Source organism: Dermacentor andersoni, chromosome 1 (assembly GCF_023375885.2).
Source record: "Dermacentor andersoni chromosome 1, qqDerAnde1_hic_scaffold, whole genome shotgun sequence".
NCBI lineage: Eukaryota > Metazoa > Arthropoda > Arachnida > Ixodida > Ixodidae > Dermacentor > Dermacentor andersoni.
In genome coordinates, this window is record NC_092814.1 from 161,468,660 (window position 1) to 161,494,610 (window position 25,951).

General features: G+C 47.8%; 1 protein-coding gene across 8 annotated transcripts in view; it reads left to right on the plus strand.

Moving 5' to 3' along the window:
- Positions 1-25,951, plus strand: part of LOC126547124 (TOX high mobility group box family member 4-B-like) — a 764,451-nt gene that overhangs the window by 735,934 nt on the left and 2,566 nt on the right. For 6 of the 8 annotated variants that reach the window (XM_050194994.3, XM_055062671.2, XM_050194995.3 and 3 more), the window contains 6 exons: positions 11,531-11,747; positions 13,061-13,182; positions 14,223-14,439; positions 20,292-20,507; positions 21,408-21,551; positions 22,538-22,719. In XM_050194994.3, coding sequence (XP_050050951.1) covers positions 11,531-11,747; positions 13,061-13,182; positions 14,223-14,439; positions 20,292-20,507; positions 21,408-21,551; positions 22,538-22,719 — 1,098 coding nt within the window. The remainder of the gene's footprint in view (positions 1-11,530; positions 11,748-13,060; positions 13,183-14,222; positions 14,440-20,291; positions 20,508-21,407; positions 21,552-22,537; positions 22,720-25,951) is intronic. The other 2 variants (XR_008608964.2, XM_055062672.2) reach the window with 2 other exon arrangements.

Below are 25,951 nucleotides of genomic sequence, written 5' to 3' on the forward strand. Positions count from 1 at the left end.
ACACCCCTGCCGTACACCAGCACGTGCTGCGACACGTGACATGGCTTCTCTGCTCCTTCTCCCCGCTCACACCGCCAGTCCGTGAGGATGCATCTTGTTCAATATTTTCATTGCTTTTAAGTAAAAGGAACAGTACGGAAGAAACGTTACCTTCCTTCTGCCAGCATTCCAGCCATTTCTTCTTTCTCAACAGCGCTGCAAATATTCAGTACACGTATCTTTGATTTATCATCCCGAACCTCCCACGACTCCTCGAGGCAATGTTTTCAGCCAATGAGCGTTCGCGTTCGCAGCGCTTCTGTCAGTCCTTGGCAGTTCAAGGCGACAAATACAAGAGACCCAAGTCAAGCTTCTAACGAGCCCTGCACCAAGAAGACATGCCTCACTAATTCCAGGATTGAGGCATGTGACATTTTGATTTGATATTTTGATTCAGATGGTGCAGTACCAGACCAAGAAGCATACTGAACACGACGCTAAGCACTGTGTCCAGTTTGCTTCTCAAGCTGTTTGGTATACTTCTCGATCGTTCATGCTCCTAAAATACGCGTCCACCTTTTATATGCCCGAAGAAGGGAGTTCACGAAAAAAAAAAAAGAAAGTTCGGCAGAGACACTTACGACTGCTTACGTGTGGGAATGCGAAAGCATTGTAGTCGCTTTGAGGAAATGTTTTCGCGTATGTATTCATCTGTATGTCGTCGTGCATTTTGTAAACTTGCACGGCATTCTTTTTTGTGTTTCCTTGCTTCGTCTTCTGCGGCGTGCTTCCGTGAACGACCACGTTTCACAGATGCTGCATACACAGCACCGATAAAATCCGAAAAGCAAGCGCGGGAGGCAGCGACCTGACGTGTACACTGATGCACGAACTAGGCGCACCTCATTTTATACGCTCTTGATCTGACATCGAGAGTGAATCGTAGCAGAGACAACGCCGATGAAATCCGAAAAGCAGCTGACACGTTGGAGGCAGTGACGGAGGCACTGACGTGACGTGTGCAGTGACGCACTCACTAGGCGCAACTTTAGTCGATCATAACCGTGGAGCCACCGTGGCGTCGGGGAAGCGTGCTCATATCGCACCCCGGAGGTCTGAGCGCGATCCCCACCCAGAGCGAAATGTACCAAATTTTCTTTTCAAATCAATTTATTGACTTTGTTTATAGAAACCTGTCTGACAAATTTGACGTCAATCCTAGCATTTTAGACGTGTTTTTGCTCGTCGCGCTGTTGTACATTTGGTACCACCTTTCGGTCACGTCGCCGACGACATTATAATGCTTTCGCGTTAAAAAGTTGTTTTGCGCGAAGTGACGAAAGTGATAGCAAGGTTCAGCGTGGCGCCGAAACTACGATACTTTAACAATATGCGGGGGCGGGATGTGGGCGCAGTCCCGGCCGCGGCGGCCGCATTTCGATGGGGCGAATCGCAAGAACGCCCGTGTCCCGTGCATTGGGGGCACGATCCCCTGTCTTTAAAACTAATCCAGAGTCCCCCACTACGGCGTGCCTCATAATCAGATCGTGGTTGTGGCACGTCAAACCCAATTTAGAATTCAACGAACAAGCCAGGCGAGCTTGCGATCGCTGAGAGACGGTATGAACCTGTTGCTAGCTGGCCGTCGGATTCGGGGCCGACAGCCCTTGCGATCCATCCGCAGCTTGTAACAAAGTGCCTATACAGTGGAACCCGAATATATCGAGCTCGAAGGATATTGCGAAATAGCTCGATATATCAATAATTCGATATATAAAATTAAAATTTGATACAAAATTCTTCAGGGGGATTTTACAGCTGTTTGTTATACACAATAATTTGTTATATCAGGGTTCGATATACCCGGGTTCGACTGTATTTGTCAACAAAATCAATGTCTGAATATTTATGTTGCTATTAAGTGCAAATACTATTCGTTTTCCCGACGCCGTTGGTATAGATGAGAAAATACGCCAGCCAGGCGAGCTGCTTTGTTTAGACGATTGCTGCGGCGTCTCCGCTGACCGCTTCCGAGTCGAAATCACGCCAACGATTTACTATTTCGCGCAAGGATTTGTAACAAACACACTTTCTAGGTCACTTTGTTCTATATGTTGTGTCAGATACAAAATGTAGCCGAATTTTGTGCCGCCGTCAGCGGCGAAAGAGGCCAGCGTCTCGACGAGGGAGAAAATGCGAGGACACCTCGACACTTTCTATGAGTTGTAAATTCGAAAGCATTAATGTCCAATTGAATGCCGCTTGGCGGTCCGAGTAATGAACTCCTCGCGGGCAAGTGAGTGCGTTGAGACGCTTGGCGCGTTTAGATTTGGCCTTACCGAGGCGCAGTCAGCTTGCGCGGACGAGTAACGCGCTGATAACACAGGCTTCCGAGAGCGAGGGCGGCGTGAGTCGCGGCGATGCCCTCTCCCCTCAGGCAATTGGTGGCGAGGACTTACGGAGTCGCCATCTGTCGGAAGCGCCTCCCTTGCGTAGTATGAGGGATCACGCGGCGCGCTCCTCATAGGTTTCGCTTACGGCGCTCAATAAAAACACCACGCGGCAGCCCTCCTAGACATTTATGTAAGTACTCTCAAAACGAGGGACGTTTTTGACTGTTGATTTAATAATCTTGGGCAAAGTGAAAGCACAGAATCGTTTACAGACGCTATCTCTTTACCGAATACGTACAGTGAACGCCACTGCGCGCGGTCGCCGCGATAAAGTCTCCCGAACCGGCTTCTTGCCTGAAAGGTAGGCAAATGCTGAGAGTAAACTATGTGAAATATCTTCTTATAGTGGGCTGTCTGTATTACCAAATGGAGCATAACAGAATGAAGCCTCAATGCAGCGATCGCACGCGTTCGCAGCGACCAACTGTGCGTCGGCATGCATGTCCGCGCACAATGTTTTGCTTTCGCTGTGAGCACGTTTTCGCACCGTGCCGTGAGCTTTAGGCTGCAGCACATGATCATTTGACAGTACACTTAACAACCATTGTTGCGTGGACGCTATCAGAGCTGTTCAAAAATAATTTCGTTATAGAGACTCCGACGCCTACGGCGACTGTGATGTGCCGTCGCGACCATTCAATCTTTTTTTGTCCTAAGTTCTTGGACATTTCAATATTATTTCTCAAGTTGCGTCGCACTGTATGTTTATCGGTCTTCTCAGCGTGCGATTTCCCTCTGCTTCTTTTTCGTAATCCAGTGCATTAATTCATAACACGAACATGACCATATACCATGCCTTTTTTTAATGTGCGTCTTACCGCTCCCTTTCCATTCCAGTGAACTTGCCAGTATCTAGCATCAGCAAGTCCATAGACCAAACCGTCATGTCATTAGCCGGGCAGCAGGCGCGGGCGAGCGTCTCAGTGCGCGTTTTCTGCTACTCACCGAACATCGCGCAGTCCCGGCGCCGTAGCAGAAATCTTCCTCGCGTCTGTGCTTGCTGCATACCCGAGTTGTAGCCGATGGCTGTCTGCTGGTTCTAAGTTTCGCGAGCCAACCTTCACGCAGCTCCTTGTCCTGCGGCTACGTGTGAATAGGGCTGACACCGGGCTCCGTTGCGTACGTCCAGCACTGCGACACCGAGCAGTAGCCTACCATGCTGCACGCCTCCAAAGGGAGCCACTGCCTATTATAGTACTTTCAAATGTCAAGCAGACACCCAAGGCGGTAAAGCTTCACCACCTAATCAGAACCGCAGTGCAGGTGGGACTTCAAACTTTCGTTTTCAAAAGCTCGCTTCGGCGCTTCCGAAGCAGCCGACGCGGCCGCTGTGTCCACGTGATCCCTCATGCCACGTCACGCCGACGGTGGCGCTAGCTTTTCCAGTGGTGGAGCTTGCCCCAACACCGCGGTAGCGGGTGTTCCCTTTCGCCCGCTCTGCGCCGTTGATGCCCGAGCTAGCAAGCGCGAGAATTAGAAGTTTCGCTGCTACAGACGCTGCCTGATTTTTCGTTCAATGGGCCGTTTGAATTTTTCGCATAGAAGAAGCACCGGGATGATCGTAGCGGCGAGGAACATGCTCGCCGGCCCCGCCCCGGCAGGTCTGCCACGTGGCCATCACGTACACGCTAGCGGCGCTGCCATTGGCTGCTGCCGTCTGACCGACGCGGCAGACGTGCGACCTCATCCAGCAAGTCGGTCACACGCGCGGCGTGCGATCCGACGCCGCATGCGTCCGAACCTGTTGAGAATCTGTTGAGTGCGGCTGTTGATGCGAATGGATGTACGATTGAGCGCACGAAAAATCGCACGACGTGTCTCGCACTTAGTTGCTATCGCAAAATAAAACGTGCGGCGTCCCAATCACTGGCAAGAGTCCTCCTCGGCTGATTCAGTTAAGGGCAGACGCGGGCAGTTTTCGTAGGAGCAAGCAGCGGTGACAGCCCGGAGACTGCCGATAATGAAATTAGCGCGTCGCGTTCGCTACTATCGGGCGATGTTGACTCATCTCCCCAGCACCTGCCATTTTTTCACCGGCGTTGGGCCATGCTTAAAGCCATGGCGTAGTGTATAACTTGATAGGCCGGCTGCTGTAAAATAGGTGCGGTTTACTTGTAGCCGTTTCATTGGACATACATCCCCGTCATGGAGGAAGGCAAGCTCAGGAAAGTCCCGGCTAAGTCGACTACTTTGGAGAAAGTGTGGCGGAACACGCGTGCTTTTCGCAATGGAACACTGCGACTGGTGGTCCTAACCCACGTCACCCTACCGACCACGCCTCCGTCTCCTACTTCGGCGGGCGAACGCGGGCGGCATTGACACTTTGCACGTCTGCGTTTTCACTGCGCGCGCAGCTGACCTAGACTTGGATATACAGTTGAAACTCTAGATAACGACGTGATGAGCACACTCAAATTATTTCGTTAAATAGGGAAGTTTGTAAAATCGAGAAAGGAATTTTTCGCTCCTTCGAAATCTAAAATTTCAGCGTAGCGACACACAAGAGCTACCGCGGCATTGCATTTGCCGCTAATCCAGCCATATGTCACATAAACCATGAAATAACGAAAGCAACCACCGCCGAGTCCGCTGTTCCGTGCATGGGTGCGGCGTGCAGCCTCGTCATAATAAAGCTAGGGCTGTGACTAAGGCGCCTAGATGATTTAACGCGATAGCTTTACAGCGCACCCTCGAAGAAAAAGTAACGCCAGCTCCACGCAGGGAAAGCTGTCAAAACAGCGAAGGTGGTGGTCGTTTTCTCAAGTTTAAACTCATGTTTAGCGCGATTTTCACGAGTCTTTTGTCTGGTTATCGTCGTTTTGTTGGATTCTAGTTTCGGTTCCGGATTGCGCACACTCTGCAGTTGCGTGAGGTTGTGATCAGACCACAGTTTATCACACATCTTGCAGCTGTGGCCACACTGACGGTCGAGGAATTCTCTTTTGAACCGGCACCCTTGAACCGTCGTCAACCGGCACCCTCCGTGGGAGGAATCGCATTGCGTCGACGTCTCAGCTCGGCCTCCTTCTCGAAGTTGGGGGAAGTTTGCCTCTGCTGGTGCTTCGCTTTGGTTGCCCTCTCTTGAAAGGGGGGATTGGCTTGCCTCCACCGGCGCTTGGCTTGAGCTTCCCGTTCTCTATCTTCGGCGGTAGCGACTTCCCTCCGCTGGCGCTTTGCTTGCGCTTCTCGCTTCCGAAGTTCGGGATTAGCGCGACATCGGCGCTGCCTTTCTCGTGCGAGCTCCCGCTGCCGTTCACGCCGAGCGGAATCCGTGGGGCGTAAAGGCGCGCGCCGGTGAAACACATGCTCTTATACACATCTCCTCCCCTCTCCCCCGGCGCGCCCTCTGATTTGTCCGCTCCCATTCCGGCGGGGCCCCGATGGATGGATGGATGGATGTTATGTTATCAGCGTCCCCTTTGGAACGGGGCGGTGGATGGCGCCACCAACCTCTTGCTATTATACTGTTTAATGTCCTACCTAGGTTAAAGGAAGAAAAAAAGAACGCGGTGAAAAACCAGCTCCGGATGGATGGATGCATGTTATGAGCGTCCCCTTTGGAACGGGGTGGTGGGTTGCGCCACCAAGCTCTTGCTACTATACTGCCTAATATCCTACCTAGGTTAAAAAAAGAAAAAAAGAACGCGGTGAAAAACCAGCTCCTACCCTCGGCCGGCGCGCCCTCTGGCGGTTAGCTCCGGAACCTGCCCCCCTGCGTGACACCGAACGCCGGACGGCGAAGGCTCGACTTAGAACAGCTCCGCTGTGAAAACCCGTCTGTGTAAAAATTAGAAAGGAATCATCGCTTTTCTTACTCATTTATTTCAGGAAAAACTTCGTTAAATCGAGTTCGGCCAAGTTAGTTTCGTTAATCCGTGTTGATGACAACTTTAAATCCTATGGGTACCTGCGGGGGAATGGAAATTTCTTCGTTAAATCGGGAACTTCGTAAAATCGGGTTTCGTTAGATCGAGCTTTAACTGTAGCGTTCGTTCGCGTGACTTTTCGTGTAAATAGCCAAAGAAAGCTATTCGTTTGAAAATAATACATACACTGGCTACACACTGTCACAGATTTATGCAAGATTCAGTACCACATATTAAGTACCGCATCATTGTTCGACGCTCCCGCTCGCGATGTCGCTCCCTTCGTCATCGAAGTAGTGTATACCGAAGCTTACTACTTCATCAGTACTCTCCCAAAGATGATCGTTGTGTGTATGTATGGGTTGTGACAGGTAACTTTGGGTGAATTTATTTCAACACGAAAGTGTTCTATGCCGAGCGCCACTGGAAATCTGCCCCTTGTATGTACGTCATGCAATCGTCGTCACGAAAATCCGCGAGATGGCCATACTTTGACGTTTTGAGCCTGTACCTAATTGTTAGCAAAGTCGGCATAGAACGGTTTGCTTTATTGAAGCAGTTGTACTCTTGATGACGTATATTTGTTTCAGTGAGGATATTTAGGTATTATTTGTATTACCACTGAGCGATTCCGTAGAAAATATGGCCGGAACCCTGGTCACATATAACGGTGGTAAAGGTTGTAATGCTTGGAAGTGTTTTGCGGTTTAACTAAGTCGGCGTCTACGGGCGACGGCGTTTCTGGCTCGTTTCTCCGCGGCGACTCACCTTTTAACATGTGCATGTGCGCGCGCGCGCGCGATGCTGCCGGAGCTTCGCCACACACGCACTCACCGGCGCGTAGGATATGCGTATTACGCCTTGTAGCCTTCAGGGTGCTTGCTGTTTACGCTGCGCAGCAGTACAGGCCTCGCGTGCTTGCTATCGCTGTCATTGCGTAGCCTTCGTCCTTCGCCCTAACGTGTTGTTTTTCGCAAAGGAGCCCTGGGACTGGTACCCCAAAAGTCAACGTTGCCATAGCAACCGCGCTCCTGAAGCTCTCGCTGCTGCTCTCAGCCTCTGAAAAGTGAGATAAGATTTCTCGGCTTGTGTCTTTCTCGCAGCACATTCTGTTCGCGAGGCAAGCTGATGTTGGAGCGTGGTGTATAAGCTTGAAAGTTGTGTTTAGGGTCTATGAGCGTGAGTGTCAGCCAGCAACAAAGACGCCTAAGTAATTACGGCGTGGGTCTTCTTCACTAAAACTATTACAGAAGTTCAGTAGGCTTTGTTCTGACGCGCGACGGCAGCACACTTCTGGCGGCTTGTAGCAAGTTCAAAGCACGCGCCTATCTGCTCCGGCGAGCGCAAAGAGAGATGGCACACCAACATGGCTGCATTTCCGGCTTCAGAAACCTGAGGTCAGGGCCTCTCCTGTTTCTTTGTTCTTTCCTCCATGCTCCGGGGCCTCCATGTGCTCCGTGGTTCTCGGGAACGAATAGGCCCACAAGGTTGCTGGAGTATTCAAGAGATTGTCCTATCGTTGCCAACAGATACTTGAATTTGCTTTATATTTGACTAATGAGGCTTCGGCAACAAAGTGTTAGTGAGAAGTGGGTGCTGCTTTCGAGATCCGTACTCGGTTTTTTGGCCGGCTTAACAAGAGCGCCTGTATTAGCTGAACATGACCTCCGAGAGTTTACGGCGCCCGCGGCCATCTGCGGCAAGCGAGGTGCGCTGCCTGACCTTAAAGGCCATACATTAAGAATGTTTGCCTGGAGTTACTGTTTAGAGTTCGGCTTCTGTTTTCCACGTACGCTCCGTTACCATTAGTTAAGCGCAGTCACGTGGAACTCCGAATAGCTGCAGAGGAGCCATCCTAACAGTGACAACATGGCAGCGCCCATACAGCGCCGACCACCCGCTTCGATCCGAATTCGCGTTTGTTATTGGCTCTCCGCCCTGTCAGCAAGAAACAAGCGGCAAAATCCCTCATCGCTAAGTCTCATGTCAAGCTGAAGTCAAATCATTAGATATGTTTTGTCGTTATTATTGAGGTCGGCTGTTTGTTTTCACGCTGCTAGGACTACAGAAATGGCACCAAGCCGTAAAACTGGTTTGATTTCGAGTTAGCAGGTGGCGTCACAGCATTAGCATTGGTGATGCGTTGACGATGCGGAAAGCTATGAAAGCCTAATTGTTCACTGCATCATTAATTTACTACCCCGCTCTAGCATGGTACGCGATGATGGTGGCGAGAAAACGCCAAGTAGACGCCAAATAGATGCCGAGCAGACGTTGTGGCGCAGGCAAACATTTGTAAGGGCATTCGCCCGTACTACTTGCTAAGGAGGCTGCAAAGTAACTGCAGGGAAAACGTATAGGTAAAGCAAAGCCCTATGTCGCATGCATGTAAACGCAGCTTATGGTAGTGGTGTCAAAACATCTTTTTTTTTTCGTCAATCCACCAATCATGGAGCATGTAACATGATGGCAAGCATGCTGAGCAGACGACGCGGCGCGGATGAGCACATCTTCAGGGGCATTCGGCCTTCCTATTGGCTAAGAATTCGTGTAGCTTCCACAGTGCTGCAACCAGCGCGTGAGATGAATCTCCTTTGTAGTACCTTCGTGGTCTTCAGAGTATAATAAATGAAATAACCCCTGCGTGAACGAGAGATGGGTTCACTGCACAAAAGTGGATTGCAAGATGGCGGACCTATCTCCAACTCTGGTTCCCTGTGTACAGCGACTCTATCGCATTTAAAAGCATGAGATTAGAAGCTACCGCTTGCCTATCACATTACGAGGGCCTACTTCGTTATATATTTCATGGAGGAAAGAAAAAGATTGGAGGGAGCAGGGAGGTTATCAAAAGAATTGGCAGTGGCTTAGCTCGGCTATGCCAGGATATACGTAGCGAAAGCTAAGGCATAGCATGGTTAGCCTTGGTTAATCTTGATTTCAAGTCCAGGCTAGTCTGTTGTCTAGCTATGTTGCGGCGTTTAGCCAGTCCTTTGGCGCGCTGTTCGTCTATTTCCTGGGCGATTCGTTTCCTCTTCATCTCGTTCCGATGTCGATTCCAGGCCTCCTCCTGCTTATCAGAATTGTCGCCGCCCACACTGCTGCCTCAACTGTGGTTGCGGCGCACGCGAGCTCTCCTTTTCAATCCTCCGACATGTTATCAGGCATGCGACGCAGCTGGCGAAGCGAGCGGAGGCGAACGCAACGACGATCAACGCGGTGTGACGAGGAACGCGGTGTGACGTCATGTGCCTCCTCGGAGCACGGCCACGGCGAAATCGCAAGTTCGCGACCAGTAACGCTTTCGCTTCCTAAGCCTTCCCAGTTTAATAGCTTGAACACTTCTTCCAAACATGCGGTGAATAGCATTGGAGAGATTGTGTCTCCTTATCTGACCCCATTCTTTCTAGGTACCTTCCTACTTTTTCTTGTGGATAATTAAGGTAGCGGTGGAATAACTAAGGTAGCGGTGGAATCTCTGTATATACTTTCCAAGATATTTATGTAAGCATCCTGTACTCCTTGCTTACGTAATGCCTCTGTGACTGCTGGTATCTCGACCGAATGAAATGCCTTTTCGTAATCGATGAAAGCCATATAGAGAGGCTGATTGTACTCTGCGGATTTCTCGATTACCTGATTGATGGCATGGATGTGATACATTGTAGAGTATTCCTTCCTGAACCTGCCTGTTCCCTTAGTTGACTAAAGTCTCAGTACGTAGTTTGCATCAAAGTGCAGCTCACAAATGCAGTCGGTGGTTTCCAAAGGGCCGATCGGTGCGGTGAAGATAGCGCTCCCGCACCCGGCGACTTTCTTCATCTTTAGGGACTCCGAAGTGCGAGAGTTTGGCCTGACCTTTTAATATATTGTATACGGTTTTCCAACCCACTACACAACAATAGTTCTTCCGCCAAGGTGTGCTCATCCTCATCCTTCGAACACTCTGCCAAGTCGCCGAGTTACCAGACAAACTATATAGACATATGCGCGGGTCGTCTGCGCGCGTATACATCGTGCAGACGGCATCGTTTCACGGAAGCGAGGAACCTAAATTCATTGCAAAGCAGTAATTCTATTGTATTCCTTTTCTTTTTTGCACGCGCTAGGTACAAAAAAATGATGAAAAAAGAAACGCAAGCACGACGGTATGTCGATCACACGACGGCGCATCGAGCAGACATCTCGGCGCCGCCGTAACCCGACGGTACGCGGGGGTCCGCCGGGCCGCCGAGGCACCGGATTGGCTGGAACTTCAGAAGAAGGCGACGGCAGCGCCGCCGCAAATTTCAGCGTTTTTTTTTTTTTTTTTTTCTCCATTCTCTCCGTTTGCCGTGGCCTCCGTTGGACACACTCCCCCATTCTAGTACACTCTGATACCACAGCGCAGCAGCGCCAGATTTCCCTCCAGTGAGAAACTCTATGGAGCATTCGCTTGCCAAGGCTAGCTGGGTGACCTAATGCTCCCTCCTATATTTTTTTCCTTTCTCCATGATATATTTTATGATTAGGCTTCAAGATTATCACGTGGCGCTCCCTCCATTTTTTTTTCATCATCCATGGGTGAATGCATACACTAAACGACTGCAGCGCCAGATTTCTCTCTAGTAATTTTATTACGAAACTCGATGGCTCCATCGTCTCGGAAGCTCCATACCCCACGAAAATAATAAAAGAAGCTTTCGAGCAGCCCCACCCACCCCCTGGCGGCAGTTGTCACCTAACCATTTCCTTATACTTGTGATTATTTATGGGATATTTTAGGTTTTTTGTGATTATATATGGGATATTTTAGGTTTTTATGTAAGTGCGTAACAGCTCATGAAATAATACAGTGACTTCAGATGATCTGAAACAGAGGACCGGTATTGCTATAACAGCGGCGTTGGTATCGTTTCCGACATCGGTAGAATATCCATCCGTAGGTTTGCTGCACGCGCCTTGGCGTTTCCTGTAGACAGTAGCGCCACTTCGCCATATTATTATTTGTATCAAAATATCAACCAGTGAGACGACGACACGTTGTGCTGGGAGAAGACAAAAAGCTCCTGTCAGGTGCCGCGTTTCACTTCGTACTACGCTACCAGTCATAGGAGGTCGGCGATGGATGCACCAACAGAGCGACCGGAACGTCCTATGAGCCCGTTGCTGGCAGCGGTCCTTCGGCGGTAGGGTTTTGCGCAGTGCTGGGTGGAGCTTTTTAGTATCTAATCGCGGCGCCCGCTTTTGCAGTGTTACGTCGTACGAAGGGCCGTACCTGGGCCAGTATCCATCTCCGCCGGCGGCGCCGCCGCCGCAAGGTGCTCTCATGGGCCCACCGAGCATGCTGCGCGGACCGGCGCCCAGGGCCGGCTCGGCGGGCAGCGGCTCGCCGCCGGGTTCGAACCATACTTCGCCGGGCCAGGAGACCACCAGCGAGGATAGTGACGACAGCACGCCGCTGTCGCAGGTACGCCGGGTGTTTTTTTTTTTTTTCTTTTTTCTTTTTTTAAATCTCCCTGCACGTGTTCGTAGCGGTCGGCGAAAGAATCGGGGGTCTTGTTAGGCGTGTTCTTTTAGGTATGCCTTCGCGAAAACGTTTTCTGAACGTAGCCTTGCCTCGCTGTGTGTGTGTGTGCGTGTGTTCGCATGCACTTCCCGATTAAGCCTTTTCGGCAATGGCGGCGTTCCAGAACAGCGGGCGCGTGCCTCGTGCTCGCTGTTGGCGCGTGCCTCGGACTCGCGGTTGGCGCGTGCCTCGGACTCGCGGTTGGCGCGTGCCTCGGACTCGCGGTTTGCGCGTGCCTCGTGCACGCTGTTGGTGCGCCGCGCTCGTGCCTCCACCTTCGCATTTTCGAATAGCTGCGGTGGGCGCGTGTCAGAGCTTCGTAATGCGTTTTTTTATTGCGACAGCGTGCCTTCTGGCATAAAGAAATATTTAAACGTGTAGTTTGCTTGTCGCCTCTAGACAGCTCTCTCCGAAGCACGGACGTGAAACTCAGCGCTTCGCGTTTTCGACTTTAATCGCCCCGCATAAAATAATCATCGTGCGAGTTTTTCTTGCATAAAAGTCGTCTGCGTGCTATTCGAACATTCATAGAGCCTCCGTGTTCATTTTTATTTGGGACTCTCGTTGTACTGCGTGCATTCAGGTGAGACATTGTCCGGCCATCGTTTCTCGACGTGCATTTGTCATTCGCACTCACAAATATTAATGGCTGTAGGTCTTTGTGCCATGTGCGTAACTTACGTACTGCTGCTAATACAGTTTCTGACATAACGCGGTGGCACGTTAGATCTATGCCTGACAGCTACAATCGAATGCGTAGCTGGCTAGACTTTAAAGAAGACAGATTTATGTTATCAAAGGAATTTGACGTAGCGTTCCAACATCGCGTAGTGGTTGGGCCTCTTTGTACTCTGCTGGCGTTAGATGTGGGGGGCGAATATTGACAGAGCGACTGTAGTCTGCTTCGGCAGCTCTGGCACGTCTTTAAATACCCGGAAGCAGCGTGACTCCATCTTAAGAGACAGATGGCTGACGTCTACTCAGATATGTAGTTTGGAGCCTTGCACCACTATTGCGAGATTTCTTCCGTGGGTCAAGCCTAGCATTGACTGACGCAGTGACTTGCACGAGCTGATCATTTAACTCGCGCCTGGCCTAAAGGTCATCTGTGTACTGATAAAAACAGCCCACGCTAGCGCGGCTCCTGTGTAAAGCTAATGTTGCGTTTCGATACTGAGGCCGGCCCTCACTGTGTTCGGTCTTACCTTGCGCAGCTGGTTGGAGGCGTGAAGCGGCCTTCTCCTGAGCCGCTCATGGACAACGGCGGAGGCAAGACCGCCAAGAAAGCCAAGATGCCCAAGAAGAAGAAGAAGAGGGACCCCAACGAGCCACAAAAGTCAGTTTCCCCAACTACACCACGCGCCCCTCTGCCAAGGGGCGGCTTGGCTGGCTGCGCTGGTGTGCCCCAGCCAGGCGGCCTCCTTTTATTGGCGAATGCAGCGCAGTTTTTGATGGAATCGCCAAAATAAAAACGTTATGTCGTTTTTTTTTCTTGTGTGTGTGTGTGTGACAATATCTCACACCTCATGGACAGTTACGTCAACTATGAGGGGCCTAACCAGGCTTGGACCACTCAGTGGCTTCCTCTTAAGAGCTTTTCCTCACCATCTGCGTTCCTGCCCCCGCAGACCCTCGTGCAGATTTGAGATTGCGTGGGAACCTTAACTCGCAATGAGTCCACGTGCTAGCTCTCGCAAAACCTGTGCGACCAATAGCATAGCTTCCGCAGTAGGCGTCATAATGTCTGTGAGCGGCGAGCGTGGAGGAAGAACTAGAAGGGAGCATTACCTAACAAAATTGAAGCTATGAAACATCGGCCCAACACGTGATCATGTCGCGGTAAGCTTTAGTGTCTTCGTCCGCTGCGCTCAGCGCACGCACTTCAGAAAAGACGAGTGCGACAGCAACGTGCGGCCGTCGCACTTGTACGTTGCAACGATGACAACAAACTTGTGCGTTGTCATTTAAACGGCCGAAGTTGCGCAGGGTCATGTGTTTAGCCGACTTTGTCGGAGAAAGAAGGCGAATGGCTTCACAGAGAGTTGACTTGCGAAGGCTTTCTGCGGGACAATGCTTCCTCCTAGTATTTCCTTCCTCCGTGGCGGTGACGTTTAGCACTGCCTTCGGAGAGGAAGTGCCGGTAGGAAATTGAAAGCACCTTACGCCTCTTGTGGTCCTCTGAAGTTAATACCATGGAATTGCTAGCGGCTTTGTTAATTTGAGGTTTTGTTCTAAATTCTTGAATTCGATCGCGCTTTTTAGCTTCGATTCTGTCATTTGTTTGTCCCCTCTCCTTTTACCGTTTGGTTCCACATTTGTCATGCGGACGGCTTTGACGTAGAAGCGCGAACTGACGTCGACTTGTGTCTACTGCAGGCCCGTGTCGGCGTACGCTCTGTTCTTCCGCGACACCCAAGCAGCCATCAAGGGCCAGAACCCTAACGCCAGCTTCGGCGAAGTCTCCAAGATAGTGGCATCCATGTGGGACGGCCTTGAAGCAGACCACAAGAACGTGTACAAGAAGAAGACCGAAGCTGCCAAAAAGGAATACTTGAAGGCCCTTGCTGCCTACCGGGCGAGCCTTGTTTCTAGGGTAGGCAACCTTTTCACCTTCGTCACCTGTTTCTTCCCTTTTTTAGTGCTTCTGTACTGGGCCCGAATCTAGCGCGTTGGTTCGAACTGCTGTAAAACGAACCTTCTGTGTTTTCTAATTTGTTGCCGCAGTTGAAAATAAAACGCAGTATTTTCGTTTAATGTTTAGCAGAGACTTCGAAATAATGTTGGAAAGCAAACTCGTCGTTCGAGACCGTAGCAAAAGCGTATCGAGAATCGTAATATGGAGCCGGAGGTTTATAGCTTGCGTACACCCCGTTTTATACAGTGACATGCGTTTCTTTTTACTTAAGAACTGAAAGGGAAAAAGTTTGAGCGTTGCTTTGTTCTTGCTCAAATGTCGCAAAATCGCATTTTATGTTCAGGATAGTTCAGTTACTGTTACTTGCCTGATCTGTCAAGGAAACCAAAAGGCGATTTTGCATCCGGCATCTTCGCTCTTGTTTCATGTCAAATCAAGCAAGTAACAGTGCCAAGTGCTGAACGATCCGCACCATAAAACACGATCTTGCTGCGAAATTTCAACAAATACGAAGTATATGTAAGCGATGTATTGTTTTTAATGTAGCTAAGGGGGAAAAGTAGGTCAGGCTGTATACGAAGCATGGAAGAACCTTCCATGCAAGGAAGGCTAGAGAGACGTCTCTCACTACGCGCATTCGCGGCCAAAAAATAGTGTGTCACATTAACGAAGCGATGCTTCCTTGAGCGCACTACTTGCGTAGATTCGGCAGCGTTGCCTGTTCCAAGTGTGGCTTGCCGAACGAAGCAATGTCGACGTGCCGTGCGTGCTTGCGACGGTTAGTTGTTTAGTTTTGCAAAATTACTATCTCTTTGTCGATAGCCAACTTACGCTGTTGCGAGGCCTTGACCAGATGGCGTATACGATGTACGATGCGCGCTGTATTCGCTATTTACACGGCGCTGCGTCATGTGGATATGTGCCCTGCGCTGCAGGAAGTAGGTTCGCAATATGCGCGCTGCGTAAAAGCATAGCCATTCGCGATTTCACACTCATGCAGTTCTTTACCTCGTTGTCTGGCGAACTTATCACTTACCATTACCGCTACGATTTTGAATATTGATTACGGGGGTGTTCCGATAGTGCATGTTGGCGGTGAGGAACGGGAACATTGTAATTATCGGTCAGCACGAGCCTAAAATGCAAGCGAAAGTGCCGTTCACTGAATGCCACAAGAAACGGTGTAAGCTGAAGAAAATGGGTGGATTCCGAAGGACGCCCAAGCTACGCTTATTTACTATATTTTGAGCGCGTGACTGACTCTGGAGAGCGCCGCTCCATGCTGCGCATCTGCAGGCACCGATCGGCACGCCGAGCTTGATCTAAGCGGACGCCGCATCACCGCGACGAACGTGCATGCTTGCCGGTGCGTCCGCGTCACGGGCCGTGCTGGTGACTGATCAGCGAGTCCTGGCTGGCTGGCGATATCTGGACCGGGATTTTGTAGCGACGTCTTTTCAGATGCGATTCCCTTTCGCGCTTTTCGGGCTTCGTCAGTGGTGAGAGAGGCGCTCCGCCCGTGTTATCAGTGGAATCAGCCGGCTGTGAACAGTGGATGATAAGACTGGCATAAAATCGAGCGGAAAGAATTATACCGGCCCTAATGGCTTACGAAACATACTGGTGGATACTGTACCTACTTACCTCCACCTTGGACAGTCACATGATTTCAGCGAGCTGCCGCGGCTCACGTTGGTCGTGCATCATGTTCTAATACGAATGTGTGCACTGATGAAACTCTCTATTTTCGCGCCGAAAGATTGCAAGCATGAGGCGGCGAACTTCGTCCTTAAGAAAGCTTGCGGCAGCGTCGGGTGGCGGTTATCCGGCGCTGCGCCCGCGTTGGCCGCAAGAGAGGGGCGGACCGACCATACGGGGTGCCCCGTTCCTTCGGTCCATCCTGTGGATCTAGCGAGTCGCTGCGCTTGAGGCCGCGAAGGCCCGCATGGTAGTCGATCTATTCAGTGCGCAGTAGCGCAATGAGCTGCGCCAAATTTTCTCTTATGGGTGCCGAGAAACCGCCCCGTCTGCCTTTTGTCGCAAAGAATGTGCACCGCCCCCTTCGCGACTCGCCCTATATAGAAGTGAGTCATCGCCGCTCCTGACGAACGCGTTGCGTTTGCGCCACATGCTGCGTGACGTGATACCCATTCTGCCGAGAGGACCGATAATTTCCTCCTCTGAAAAGAAAGGCTATTGAGAGGCGCCGTTACAGGCCGAGCAGTTTTATTGCTCTATAGATATTAGTCGCGCCATAGCCTTAGCGGGGGGGGGGAAGTGGCACATCATCTTGGAGCTCGTGTGATTAGCTTGCCACGGTTCTTGATTTTGTTTGAACAGAAACATCTGCTGAGTGAAGACAGATATTGGGAAAGGTGCGAATGGAAGGATTGTTAATATAGACTTTCTGTCTTCTCCGCATCATTTACATAAGCGTTAATGCATATGGCAGTAGCTGAAGTTGCATTTATGAACAAAAGGAGGTTTATGGCAGAGATTTGGTTGTATTGTATTGTATTGTTAACAATAAAGGGGAGTAGCATAAATAATGTCACAAGTGCCTTCATGTGCGATTTTAGCAGTTGGCACACATATTTATGTCTGCACGTAAATAATATGTTTATGCATCTTAGTTTCTACGATTATTTGTTGAAAGGGCTCTTCCGTAGCCAATTTTGCCAGACTTTTGTCACTTAATAAAACTATAGAAAAGGCTTAGCCACATTAGCAATGTTTGGCTGGTTGTGGTTGGTGCAGCCAACATGAGAAAAGTATGGCTCCTGCCATGTGCTTAACAAAATGCAGTCGTTAATTGGATGACACTAGGAAAAGCAGGTGCTGCCATGCTGTAGTCAGTAATGTGAACTTTTGCCACCTGTCAGGAAGTTATTCTATGTTACCGGTTTTAATTGTATGTATTAGATTGCTATAATGGGTAATTATTTCATATAAATTATCATGTTGCAGTATAATTAACACAGAAATCAGCTATTTTAAAAATAAGCATATTTTTATGCATGTATTTGCTTGCTATGATGCATTTACAAGAAGTACAACCCTTTTCAGGGCTGGAATAGTGTAATAATTCCAATTAGTTTCCTTTCCACACTTCGTCAGTAGTCCGAGAACACTCCACCCATGTTATTTCAGAGATCAGCCAGTCGTGAACAATGGATGATGAGAAGGGAATAGAGCCGAGCAATACGAATCGTTACTATTATACTGGCCCAGCTCTCATTTCAGACATTCAGTATTTTCTGGGCTGCTGTAATGTGACAATTCCTTTTCATTGATTTCGCTCCTTTCTTATCATTGACCGCTTACAACCGGCCAATCCTAGTGATAACGTAGGTGGAACGCCGCTGAGACCAGTAACAAAGCAAGAAAAAGAAAATAATCGTATTAGAATCATTTCATTATCCTAGCTCTGTTCTTTGTGTTGTAATGCAGACATTAATTTAGCTCTGTTCTTTGTGTCACGATGCAGACATAAATTGTTGTAATATGGGGTTGTGCCTTTATGTTTAGAGGCATTGCAGCATGTTCTCGGGACATAAATTCTGTCTTTTTCTTTTCCTCATAAGATTAATTTCCTGTTTTACTGAATGCTGAAAAGACACTTTAGTTTCACGTGGGTTCAGTGCACATCTTTTCAAATGAACTTCTGGTAAGGCAGATTCCCAGCACCCTTCCATGTTCATATTAAAGGGAGTCCACTGTCTGTAAGAGTGTTGCTAGCCAAAAGCTAATTTCTTAACGTTCTTCATTGAAAGCGAGTGACAATAAGCTACTAGAGAACTACTATGCTATGTGGCAAGGGTTCACATTGCAGCACAGTATTTATTGAATGTTGAGGTGGTCATGGCGGCACTCTTTGCTTGTGTTGTCTACAAAGCAGCAAGCTATGAGGGTTGATCCAGAAATAAGGGTCCCAAAAAGCTCCAGCCACACTGGAAGGTGCGAGGCCAAATCCGGCAACACTGCTGCGCACAGCTGTTCCCCCACTCTCGATTCCCCCCGGCTGCACTTCGCTGCGCTGCTCATTCTTGGCTCAGCAGCCGTCCAATATGGAGGTTCCCATTGTTGATCCTGCCAAGTGCGATATTCGTTCCGTAATTAGTTTTTTGCATGCCAAAGGGACTCCACCTGTGGATATTCATCATCAGTTGGCAGAGGTGTATGGCGACAAGTGTATGTCCGTTCAACACGTCCGAAAGTGGTGCAGAGGATTTAGTGCCGGTCGGAAGGAAGTCCACGATGAAGATTGGAGTGGAAGACAGTCAATTTCGGAGGCAGTTATCGAGATGGTCCAATGCAAAGTGCTTTAAAACAGGAGGATCACTGTTCGTGAACTTATTTGAGACTCCTGGGAGTTCTTACAGTACAGTGGAAAGAGCTTTGACTGAAAAACTGGGGTATCACAAGTCTTGTAGTCGATGGGTACCGTGGCTATTGACGTCAAGCCACAAGGAGAAATGCCTTGACTGTGCTCGCCAGTTTGTTCAAAAGTGTCAAGAAGATGAGGAAGGATTGTTGGACTCCATTATTACGGGAGACGAAACGTGGGTGTTTCATTTCACTCCCAAAACGAAAGTCTCTGGGCGACTAGTGACTCTGGGCGACTAGTCACCCAGAGTCACTAGTCGCAAAGAAGTTCAAACAAACTTCTTCTGCTGGCAAAGTCATGGCCAGTGTTTTTTGGCATCATAAGGGGACGCTGCTGAACGATTTCATGGAACGTGGGACAACAATCAACTCGGACAGTTATTGCGCAACACTAAGAAAACTCAGGCGAGCTATCCGGAACCGCTGGCAAGGACGACTGGCAGCCAGTATAACGCTGCTTCATGACAATGCCCGACCTCACGTCTCCCGTCATACCCAGGAACTTTTAGCAAACTTTGGGTGGACTGTCATGCCTCACCCACCGTACAGTCCAGAACTCGCACCTAGTGACTATCACTTGTTCCCCAAGCTAAAGGAACATTTGAGTGGCCAACGCTTCCTCAGCGGGTTGGCGGCGGAGTTCTTCGACATTGGGATACAGAAATTGGAGCACCGTCTACAAAAATGTGTAGAAAAAGATGGCAATTATCTAGAAAAATAGAGCAAAGTTTCATCTTTCCAATGATGTAAATTTCTATGTGAATAAACGTTGTCTATTTATAAAATTTATGGGAACCTTATTTCTGGATCAACCCTCGTATTTAGTGCAAAGTGCAGAAATGCTTGCCGCAGCATTGCTTCCTTATGTTAACAGAATGAATTGTGGAGATGCCTGCAAGGTGACCACAGATTTGCAGAAAGGAAAGTTGGCATCCACTTGAATTCCATTGGGTGCCAACTTTCCCTTTCTTTGTGTTGAACAAGTAGCTTCATCCTACTAATGTGTCAGGATCTGCATACATCATTTGATTTTTGTGTTATGGTATTTGTGTACATTGCAGACATGAAGCTGAAGCAACATTTGGTGCTAATTTGGATGTCAGCCCAGTTTTATCGATAATCTAGTGCCACATTTTGCTTTTTTCTTGGTTGCCTCCGGTGAATTTTACATGATATGTTAGCATCAGGCTTACTGTTATAGTGTCATTGTACTAATTCAGGGTAGGAAGCTTTATAGCAGTGGTGGTCATAGCAGGGGTACTCTGGTTACATTAATATTCTTTATAACAGGAGTCTCGACTTGTTATATTAAAGAACAACTCGGGTAGCGTGCATATGTATGCACCATATAAATGCTCCTTTGTAATTGGGCACTATATGCTCCATAGAAATGGGAAGAAGACAGATTGATTACTTTGTGGCAGGCCGCTGCTGACCACTCGGACACGCTGTACGCGAGTGGGCCTGTCAGTTCGTCAAGTGCAGTGCCCTCACCACCCCAGGGGAGCCTGTCACCCCTGCAGAAGAAGAGTCCGTTGCTGACCTCGCTCATGGAAGGGGGCTCCCCACATAATCAGTACATGGCCATGAGCCCGCCCCAGGGCATGCTTAATGCACAGCAGCAGGTATGGTCCAACATGGTAAGCACCCATTTTCTCAAACACCCTTTTTGTGAACTAGCTCTGTGGCCCAATGCTTTTCTTTAGTTCAGAGCTCTTGCGCTGTAATTGGCATAGCCTTTAACATAAGTCTTTAAGTCATCACTTTTTTCTTGTGTGCAAACATTGTTTTAAAATCGCTATTTCATTATGAAATATAATTGTAGCTCACTGCAAAGTGTTGTGGGAAATGTGAAATTTCTGCCGCTATGGTTTATTGTACCATCTCTCTCTCTCTCTCTCTCTGGCTCGCTCGCTCGCCCATTCTCTTTATTTAACATAAGCCCCCCCCCCTATGACCTTTATTCCAGAACATAATCTTTTTATTTAGGAGCAGTCTCTTTTTTTCCATGGAGCACAGATTTCTTTCTCTTTGAAATATGCAACACGGTGGTATGAAACAGAAGCACAGTTACTGATGTCATTAGTATTGTGTAAGGACTTCATTTGGCAGTGGCATATCCAGCAACAGCTGGCAACAGTGTTACATGAATAACACATAGTATTCTTGTGATATCGGCAAGGCATTTATCGCAAGTAAAAAGCATCACATGCACAAGGCATTTGGGCAAAGGGAGAGAAAACGCAGGCATGCACTGCCATGCATGTTTCTGCACTAAAAAAGATATGAATCAAACAAAGAAAAACTAGGACCAACCTTGTGGATTGCTACTCGCACAAAAGCAAACGATCCACTAGCGATGCACGAAATGAAATAGAAATCCCTGATGAGCAATGGGACAGCGAGAAGGGAGATGGTATTGGGGCAGTTGGAGTTGTCAGATTTTTTATGTGGAAGGCTTCAGTCAATTCACACATCAATTTGTGATTGTCAGGCAGTGTTGCTGACTGGACATGCTGGTTCTGTGTTTTTCTAACTAGCATCCGATGGCACAGAGCCCCTCCATGATGCAGCAGCAGCCACCTCAGCAGACCATGATGCAACAGCACTCTCCACCCCAGCAGATGATGATGGCTTCTGCCTCCGTGGCCGCTTCATCCTACACTGCTGACCTGATGTCAGCGGTGAGTATATTTTAGATATTGAAACCCAACCCGAGGCTCTATGGCTGCCACTGTGTGCCATATTTTGAAGCCTTGTTTGTTTGTTTGCTAGCTCTTCTGCATGTTTGTTGCTCTAGAACTGCACAGTAATGCATTTGATTTCATTTTGGATTATTTTCGATTTCTTTTTCTTTTTTTCTGTTGTCATCTTGGCTGAGTCCTTTTTTTATGTTAATGGACTTGTATAGGTCTCTGATGTCTGTAAATATTGGTTGCTTGAAAATGAGTTGGGTAATAGCTTTGCTGAACCTAATGACAAGCCCAGACTGACACTCAGAAATCAGACTCCTGCCTTGGAAAGCACTCAAATACATATACATTGGCATCTCGCTGTGCTGCAGGAAGATAAAACCCTCTTTATGGGGCTATCATGTGGTAAAACACTGGGCCAGTTTTTGAGTTGCAGGTATTAGTAATAATAGCTATGTATTGTTTCAATGAATATGTACTGTTGCCAGAACATTTCTGCAAATTGTGCTTGAACTGCAATAGTACTATTTAAATTGGCCACTGGTGTTTATTAAGTAGGCTGCTATACCAACACAGCAGCCACTACCTTCATTGTGTACAGCACAGTATGTGGCATTATATTGTCAAAAATAAAGTTTCGTTAAAGTTTGTCCATCAATATAGTTTCACCTTTCAAAACCTGCATTGGAAGACTGAGAATGATGTCTTGTATGAAGAACAATTCTGTTTTGTGTGCCTGCATTTCTTGTGGTTAAGTGTAAACAAAAAGAGCATGCTCTTTGGTTCTTGCTAGTTGGGTGCCTGATGCATGTTTGCGTGCACGGGTGGGAGGAGGCGTGGCGCCGCTAGCCGCCCCTCATCACGTGGCTGACGCGTTGAGTGGAGCTGCTGCGGCGTGGACGGCTAGAAACCCCCGAGGCGCGTGTAGTCGTTGTGGCACGCCTGTTGAGGGGTGTTGCGCCGGTTGAAATCTGCAGCCTCCACCCTCGCTGTCCAGCCCAGCTTCCAGTGGTGGGGGCATGATGGACCAGCAGGGCCATATGCCTGGAGGAGCCTCCCACCAGCGATGCATCCGCAACGGCTGCCCCAACCCAGCCATTGAGTCACATGACTGGGACCGAGAGTACTGCAGCAGCGAGTGTGTCGTCTCACACTGCAGGTGAGCACACTTTATGGAGACTGCTGCGTGTTCTTTGAGCCTTTGTACTCACAGAAAACACTTTGCCCATAAGCATTGCATGCAAGCACTTAGTGTGGCAATGACAGCATGACAAGCAAATATAGAGTGTGCAATGAGCCAAAGGCTAAACCAAAGTGTCAGTCGTTAGCAGAGTGGGTACATGAGGAGAGTAGGGCAGTTACAACCGCAAACTAAGTCAAGCTTGGTCATGGTACATTATGCTATACATTGCGTATTATGCAACAAAACTGTTGTATTTGTTGGCCAAAGTATATTTGCAGCAAATTAAGTTTGGTTACTCACAACCAAAGTGGGCTAGGACTGAGAGCATTTCCTTGAGCTGTCAGAGGTTGCTCAACTTCCTTTGCCAAGACCTTTCATAAACTACCTTAGCAGAAGGAGGACATTGTCACTGTGTTTATCTCCCTCATGATAAAGACAATCCTAGTTAAATGAAGCTTGAGGTGGCCATATGACAGGGGTATTAGTTTCTGAGTGGTTTATGTCCATTATGCTAATGTCTCATTTGGAAGCAGAGTTGCATACTTCACTGCCATAGTTCTGCAGAAACTTGGATGAGTGAAGTAATTGCTGACATGCTGACATTTTTCAATATGTAGTTCGTGTACAGGTCATCACAAAAGCATACCTGCAGACTCTCCAGAATTTTCCATAATGTTTACAAAGAAGGGCTCATTCTTTCATTTTACGAAAGTTGCATCAAGTTTCACGAAAAATTAATTCTGTTCACGAGAAAGTTTCACTCATCAGTCTTTTACCCGACCATTGGAAATTTGCCATTGGCGAAAGGGTGCCAGAGGGGTACTTGCTTAGAGCCATTTTGTATGGACAAGTTCCTTTAGCAGGCAAAATAGGCACCAGTTTAGTCGCTGAATAAGTAACCTTGATATAAAAAAAGACATTGTGCTGCTTGTCATTCTCCACTTTTCAAAGTTTTCTCTGCTTGTGTGCTACGTCTAAAGGTAAATCAATCATTCATGTGTGTATGTATCCAAAAGAAGGCAAGTGCTCAGGGAAGACATTTGAAGAATTCTTACTATTCCCTCTGTTGTACCCTTCCCTTGGCATGATGTCCGCTGGATTTTTATAAATTGTAAACTTCACAGCTTGACAGGCACGCGAAGGTGTGACAGCTAAAATGCTTTAATAAACCTCTTTAATGCATGCATTGTCGAACTGAAGGTGATTGTTGCTCGAAAATAATCATGAACTACCTTGTTATGCAAAATTTTCATAGCAAGCATTTGGTTCACTTTACATTTGATCAATATTCCACAGCATAAACTGACATATTGTATGCACTGGCAAAAGTGTTGTGCAAGACCTTGACATGCGAAAGCATCAGTGTGCAACTTGTGAAAGACAGGGTCACTTTTAAAATTGCCTGTTGTGGATAACATAATTCTAGTCCTTGAGCTGGATTATTTAGGGAGGCGGACAATAATTTCATGAGAAATTACGACACACATTCAACACAAGTCAAACACATGTGCGCCATCAAACTTGCCATCAAAATGCACTGTTGTTCCACTTACTTCTTTTACAAAATGTTCTTCTATGCATTGACGCACAAAAGTAACTGAAACACCCTTGTATTTTGTTCCACACTTTGGGAAATAATATCTCGAAACTGGTGTCACCCTGGAAATTCATTTCAAGTGGATACGTCTTGCAAGCTAACCAGTTGCAATTTCTAAATTGTAATATGTGCCGTAGAGTATAACTAAAAAGTTAATTATTGATTTTTTAAAATTAGTTGAATATGTGTTTCGATTTCTCGTGCTCGTAATGTCTGCCTCTTCAAATAATCCAGCTCACAAACAAGAATTATGCTATATGCCACAGGTGATTTTTAAAAGTTCCATACAACTTTAAAATGATCACCCTGTATAATTTATATGTGTTGCTTTCGTGGTCATCATGGGCATTAGCAAGGCTTCGACCGCATTGGTTCAGTAGGAACTTAAGATGCAGTTATTTGAACATTCACATTCATTGCAAAATTGTGAAATAAAAACAAAAATAACATAAAGGACATAATGGCCAGACCATGTTTTCCAAGAAAAAGTTGTCGGAGTAAATGGGCCATGTTTGTAATAAGTTGCCTAAAGCTCATTTGGTATTAGTAAGTTTAGTGACTGTAGGGTCAATAGCTTTATATTTTTGTCAACTTGCCACTGTCACTACAGCAACAACCGGTAGTCATTGTGATGTTATAGCAATACCATTTCCAGCTGCAGTCGTTATCACCAAAAGGTACAAACTGTGAGAAATATTTTAAAGAAATAAAAGTGCATGTATTGTCACTTATCAGTGTTCATCTTTTTTAATACATTATTGTGCTTGTGCATTTTTCATGCAACAGTGTTAAATTTTTCTTAGTGCTCTAGCAATGTCACTCCGTTAGCCGGAGCTTCTATGTGAAAGTACTCATCTTGCACTTTTATGTAAGTTTGAATAATTTTGATTAGGTTTATTCTAATATAGAGTGTACATAGCATCAGTGTAAAAAAGCTGTAGATATGGCCGCATGTTTCTGTCGAGGGCTACTATGATTTTTGGTAGTTCTGTGCTGCTCCATTCACTTGATGAACTACAGTAAAAGCTCGTTAATTTGAACTCAATTAATTAGAACAGTTAATTTGAACTGACGCCCTGGTCCCGGCACAGTGCTGTGTATTTCAATGGGGGGAAACTCCCGATAAATTGAACGCGCCGGTATCCACAACAATTCATTCGAACTTGAAGCCCCTGGTTTAGAGCCCCTGGTTTACATGGCTTGCGCCATCTCTTTGTCTGAGAGCGCAACTACATGATCGCAGCGAACAGCTGTTTCCATGGCGCATGCGCGCGCTCTGTCTTGCATGTGCTCACGCAATTCGGGTAGCTTGCGCACATGCTGGTGTGACAGCCATTTCGCTTCCGCGGCAGGCGCCGGCGGCGCCAGTGCTGGATGTTGCAGCACATTATTTCTCAGCAGATTAGAATTCGAACGCTGCGCTGGAGCTCTTGGGCAAGCTGCAAACGATGCTCATGGAGTCGCAACAGAAGAAACCCAAGCAAATGCATATTGCCAATTACTTTTCATTTTGATTGCGTTAATCCTGCCCTGCAAACAAATGTGTTTTGGAGCATAAATAATGTCATGTCAACATTAAGGCTTGCTGCTCACATAAATGCATGTCGGTGT